Source organism: Pygoscelis adeliae, unplaced genomic scaffold, assembly GCF_000699105.1.
Source record: "Pygoscelis adeliae isolate BGI_AS28 unplaced genomic scaffold, ASM69910v1 Scaffold718, whole genome shotgun sequence".
NCBI lineage: Eukaryota > Metazoa > Chordata > Aves > Sphenisciformes > Spheniscidae > Pygoscelis > Pygoscelis adeliae.
The window spans coordinates 121,138-127,143 of record NW_008825299.1 but is presented as its reverse complement, the minus strand read 5'-3'; the positions used below and the strand labels follow the sequence as shown (position 1 = coordinate 127,143).

The 6,006-nt window shown below is 51.1% G+C and overlaps 1 protein-coding gene across 1 annotated transcript in view; it reads left to right on the top strand.

Moving 5' to 3' along the window:
- The window catches only part of MYO1D (myosin ID), a 163,684-nt gene extending 159,630 nt beyond the window's left edge, over positions 1-4,054 (top strand). The window contains exon 22 of the mRNA XM_009329974.1: positions 1,836-4,054. Within this exon, the coding sequence (XP_009328249.1) occupies positions 1,836-1,992 (157 nt within the window). The 3' untranslated portion in view covers positions 1,993-4,054. The remainder of the gene's footprint in view (positions 1-1,835) is intronic.
- The last annotated feature ends 1,952 nt before the right edge of the window (positions 4,055-6,006 follow it).

The window sequence follows — 6,006 nt, the reverse complement described above, 5'->3', positions numbered from 1 at the left end:
CCTGCTGAAGGTGCCACCGCCACGGACCTTCTGATTTCCAGGCATTGGTCCTGCTTGTGGTCAAAATTCAGGTTATTGACATTCCTCTCCCCTGGTTTGGGCTGCTTATTGCTGTGCAAAAGGGTCAACAGAGTTTGACTATTAATCCTCTGTCTTCTTATCTATAATTTGATGAGGGCTGTGGGAGAGGAGAAGGAAAGTCGTTAGCACTTCTATCCTTGTTACAGACACTTGATGCTAAACCTGCTCTTCGAGCACATGATGGCAGGGATCTCTGAGAGGCTCCTCTGCGTTATGTGGCTCGTTCTGCTAAGACACGGTAAAAATAGCAAACTAAGCAGGGATTTTAGCCCCAACTCACTGAGGCAAGAGTAAATAAGTATTAAATACCTGGGGCAACGTGAGGGCTTTGTGTGCTGCTGCCTTGCCAGTACCCCGCCAACCGAACACCCGTTCATTTTTATGGCAGCGACAAACATCTTAATTATTTGGAAGCAGCTTAAAAATGCCGCTTATGGGATGTGACACACCTTGAACAGTCTTAATGAAGTAAAAACAAAGCCAGTGCTGCAGGAAGGACTTGCACTGTGTCAGTGACAATACTGTAAAGGCTAAAGCAAGGTCTTCTCAGTGTACTCAGAGCATCGAGGGGGGCGGTGGAGTTGATGCTACTGAGTCTTTAAACCACGCAATATTATACTAAGAAATTCTAGAAATTCAGGAATTTGAAGTGCGGGCGAGGTCGCAGGAGGGATTTCCCAAAGGCCAAGTCCCTGGATCTCCTCCCGCTTCCCCAGGCTGGTGGTGATTCGGGGGGACGGATGTGCTGCAGGCGTTTCTCCTGCAAATTCACGCTCCTGCTTCATGACACCCGCTCTTTGCTGGTGCAAAGGGCTCGTGGCTGGAGCTCGTGCATCAGCGCGGCTGCACCTCGTCTCCATCCCCAGCCCAAGGGAGCAGCCGGGCATTTCTCTGCTTATGGTACAAGGAAAGTTAATTGTGATATAAAATAGCGGCTTTTATGGCCTTTAGCAAAGGGGGACGTCCTTGCTGGCCATCCCTGTCTCGGCCGGAGCAGAGATGGACAGCAATCTGGCCATGCTGTCCTGATGTCCCCCACTGGCAGTGACCCAAACAGCCAAGGCAAAACTCATTTGGGTGGCAGAAACGCCTGATTTCACGCGTGAGAACCATTTTTAGCCCCAAAGCTGGGTTAAAGGGTTAAAAAGCTGGGGAATGGTTTGCAGTGACAGTTTTGTCCCAGCGCCTGTGCCCAGCCAGCCGCTGCCTCCGTTCAGGGCGCTCCAGCCCCAGGAGGCTGCATGGGTGGTCGGTCGGTCGGTCGGCCTGCCTGCCTGGAGAGGGAATTGGAAAAAACCCAGCAAACCCTACCTGTGATTCTTTTATCTATTTCATGCTGTACTTTTAATCTCTGAGCTCAGAACAAGGGATGTCGTCATCATTATGCTAAAGATAGAGACGGGAGCGATTTCTCACAAGGTCATTCGGCGAGCGGGTGGCCGAGCTGGCCGCAGACCCCAGGCCTTTTGCAACCTGGCCTTTGCTTTGCCTGTGAAGCGATATTCCACCATCGGCGCTGACCCCGATGCCGAAGTCCCTGGGTGCACGTCTCCCCGCGTGTGGGAGACCCTCACGTGCGGGAGCAGGGCTTGACCGAGCCTGAAAGCTGGGCTTAGAGCTGAGGCTTGGCTTTGGTGCAGGATGCGTCCTGGCCCGAAAACACCGCTCCCTGCCTTGCACCGAGGTCTGAGCAACGGCGCCAGGCGCATCCCATCCCTCCTGCCTGACTCTTCTTTTCCCTCTTGCCTTTGCAGTGAGAAACGCGCCCTGCAAGTCAGCGTCACCAACCCGGTCCAGTGCAGCCTGCACGGGCGGAAATGCACCGTCTCCGTGGAAACCAAGATTAACCAGTCCCAACCGGATTTCACCAAGCATCGTTCCGGTTTCATCCTCTGCGTGCCGGGGAATTAGCATCCCCCTCCGCTTGGCGCAGCGAGCCAGGAGAGAGCGAGAGAGCGGAGGAAAGACGGACTGGGTCTTTGATCGCCCTCCCCGTGCCTTGGACTTTTCGAGGGGATTAATTTAGAGATGCTCAGCTGTGACTTGGTCATGCGCCTAAAAAGATCTCTAAAGCTAGAGGTTTAGCAAACCCAAATTCAGGAGAGGGTTTTACTACCACATGCAACGAAGGCTTAAAATAGCCAGTGACCTGTATCCATCTTACAAAAACAGGCCAGAGTATCAGGAAAGTGCTTCTGAATTAGTCCAAAAAAAGCATTTATAGGTACTTACACCCTTTCCTCCCTTTCCCACATTGATTGCTTAAACCCTCTGCACTATTCCCTTCTTTTTTGTGTGTCATTTTTGCAATATTATGCAGCCTCCGCCGGAGGAACCAAAGATACCCGGCTCAGGGAGCCTGGTCCTGTAAGACCAAATCCCGATGGAACCGGAGCCAGGTTTGGAAAGGAGGGCTGGCTTCCCACGCCGGGGAGACACTCCACACTCTTCCAGCCCTGCCGGCACGCACGGAGTTGGGATGGTACATGGACACGCACCTCTAGACTTGCTGCTTTACTGCCTGGAGTTCATTAACCCATCAAGGCACCTTGGTTGGAGAGAGGTCCACCAGCAGAAAGGAGAGTGGGATTCACAGCGCAGAGGTTTTATTTTTTTAATCCTGCATTGCTTTTGCCTTAATTACCCTCTCTGGTTACCTAAAAATCCAGTGGGTGCCCATTTGGACCAAGTGGCCTTGCTCAATTTTTTAGATAATCCACGTGGCTTCATGTTAGTCCTAGCGATGAGGTTCAGGGAGGGCTAAAAGGACCCGCTGCCGGTGGGTTGTTCTAGAAACACGTGGAGCTTGGGGGCTGAGGCCGCGGCTCCCTCGCTTTGCACTATTTAACACTAACTCCAGGCTCGTCCGTCCGCGCCAGGTGAGGGGCAGCAGCACAAACCCGACCGCAATGTCCAGGCTGTTCCCTTCAGAGAGTTTTCCTGGGTCTTCCCGGCTGCGGGTGTTGGATGTTGGGGCGTTGTGCATCACCTTGCCTTGTCTGGTGGCATCACGTTTCCCCAATGTGCGGCGCCCGCATCTGCCCAGCTCAGATAACCTTGAGCTTGGTGTTTACGGGAGGGCCATATACACTAACAAGCTTTTTATTTCCACTGTGTATCAGGCTGCTGCTGCTGTGGTTTTTGAGCGGAGGAGGCCACGTGACGTTGTGGGGCTGTTGGGTTTACACGTACTGAGTCCTGGCACTGCTGGTCAGGTCAGGATTTCCAGCCCGTTAGATGCGGGGTGGGGGAGGTGGGGGGGGTGTCTGCGTGGTGACCCCACCTTGGGGACCGTCTGTCTCAAGCCCAGCCGGCGAACAGGGAGCACGTGTTTAATTGAGCATTTTAGGAATCGGAAAGCCTGGAAGAGGCTCTTCACCTAATGACCTGTTAATGAAAGGCTTCCCAAAGCCCTGCCATGGACGCGGGGAGTAGGGACAGGTCACTGCAGCGTTTGTACCCCACCACCGCCACCCAGACTCGAGGTTAAGGGGTACCTCGAGTGTAGAGAAGCTCTAGCTCTGCACATAAGTGGGACAAGCTTAATCCCTCCTGTGTGCTTTGCCAGGGAGGCCCCATGCCGGAGCCCTCCCTTTCATGTGGTCCCCAGCCTCGGACCAGCCCCCGCCAGCATCCCAGCGCCGCATCCCGGCCGCCGGCGCTTGCTCCCGGTAAGCAGCTCTGGGATGCACAAGCAGGCTCCTGCGCCGGAGGGCTCTGCGCATCGGGTCTGCCCCGAGTCCTCGGGAAGAAGCTCTTCCAGATGCTGGCAAACACAAGTCACCCACCACCGCTGGGGCCATCAGGAGCCCGGAGGCGACGTCCCACCCACGCGACAGCTCCTGACCTTGCCAAGCACACGCACACGGGCGGCTTGGGGCCACCGAGGACCCTCCACCGCCTCGTTTAACCCCAGCACCTGCTCCTCAGGAGGAGCAATGCCAACGCTGAAGCCATGGCACACCCCAGCTCCTGTTTGTGTCCTCCCGGGGAAGCACCAGAAGGAAAAGCCTTGTCGTTGCTGTGCCTTTCTATTTGCACTTCTCGCTTTTTGTATCTACTAGTCCGAACGTCCCCCGCCCCCCGTAACACTAACCCATAGGCAAGGTAGAGGCAGGAGATTTAATCAGCACTTTTATACACTATCCCTCCAACGAAATGGTTGTATCGAATCATGATGGACGGCAATAAATTGCAGGTTTAGGAAATTTCTAATACTACAAGATGGCAATATTGTATGTGATGAAATGTGTCTTTATAAAATATATTATCTGTTCCTGCTCTGGTTTTATATATATATATAAAAATATATAAAATATATATATTCCTGGTTTTTCCCATAAATTAACTATTTCTAAATTGAATTTTGATTTTCAGCCTGGGGCGATAATGCAATGAACCCTTTTTTTTTTTTTAATTGCTGATATTTTAATGTGTAAAAGAGCAGAAAAAAAGAAAAACAACCTACTATAACGGTCCTGGGGTTTTGTTTACATAATTCACTGTAATAAATTTTAAAAAACCAATTAGTTGCATCCCACTATGGCAGTGCCAGTTTCTGACGGGCGCGGTGGCTGGGGGAAGGTGCTGCTCACGATGCACAGATGGAAAGGGGAGTTTTGGCGTCCCAATAACCCGATTTTTCACCTCTCACGTGCTGGGTGCGGTGCTCCTCCTCGCCCCGCGACGCCCTCCCAGCGCCTCCGCCAGCCCCCAGCGAAGGGGTGACTCCGGCGCCGGCAACGCGATTAAACCCGCGGCTGCGTTAAACTCCTCTTTTGTCAGGGCAAATCCAATTTCCCAGCGCCGCGAAGGGGGCGTCGGAGGCATGGGATTGCAGAAAAGACTCCACCACGAACCGCTGCCGTGTAATGGATGGTCAGTGCATTTTTATTTAATCAGCACAGTACAAAAATAAATAAAAATAAGGGGAGGGGATTAAATTACAGGCACACTGAGCCCCATGACACAGTCGGTCAGGTTATAAACCACACATACTTACAAACACACTATACACATACATACAAAATGAGACAAATATAAATTAATAAGTAACAATACCCACCAATTTGGTCAACAAAGATCTACAGAAGAGATTGCACTAAAAAAACGTACGTACACATGTATCGTTAGCAGGGTCCAATGTACAGCGATGAAGAGCTTCAAGTGAAAAATAAAAATAAATGGCACGTTATTTCTCCCTCTCGTTTGCAAGTTTAACGCCCGATGGACCAGAACTAAACTAGAACTGTGCACACGGAGAAAAGAAAAAATACAAACCAAAAAAAACTTATCAGTCCCCAGGCCTGATAAGGGAACACCAGCTCAGACTGCGGTATCGGGGTGGTGTCGGGTCTTTGTGCATGGGTGTAATTTTTACAGCCATCTCTCGTTAAGGTTTTTCTTTTGATTATTTTTTTATGTGTTTTTTTTCCTTTTTTTTTTTTTGAAGACACAGACTGCTCCTGTTTGCATGCGCAATACCACTGTAAAAGCAACAATGAAAGAATAAAGAAGGGTTTTTCTTTCCCCCCCCGTAGGTTAGTAGGTTTTTTTTGTTGTTGTTGTTGTTCTAAAAGTATTCATATAGCAGCATGTAGATTCTTTCCTTGCTTGCACACTCAAGTAGATCCTTTACACAATACTCATGATCAGTGCACGATGGGAACAAGACATTTCACATTGATGTCATGATACAGTAGCGGTTATTTCCCTTCACCCAGACCCGCTCGGGAAATTCTAGTCTCTTCAAAGAAAATAAATAAAGGGGAGGGAGGAGGCGGGGGGCGAGGGCCGGGGGTCCCGGGCCGTGCCCGCGTCTGTCCCGTTACCGGCTGCTCCGGCGCCGGTAAGTCACGATCGGCCCCGTTCAGCCGCCTCCGGTGAAGCCTTCAGAGCAATTTTTCCTTTTTTGTCTTTTTTTTT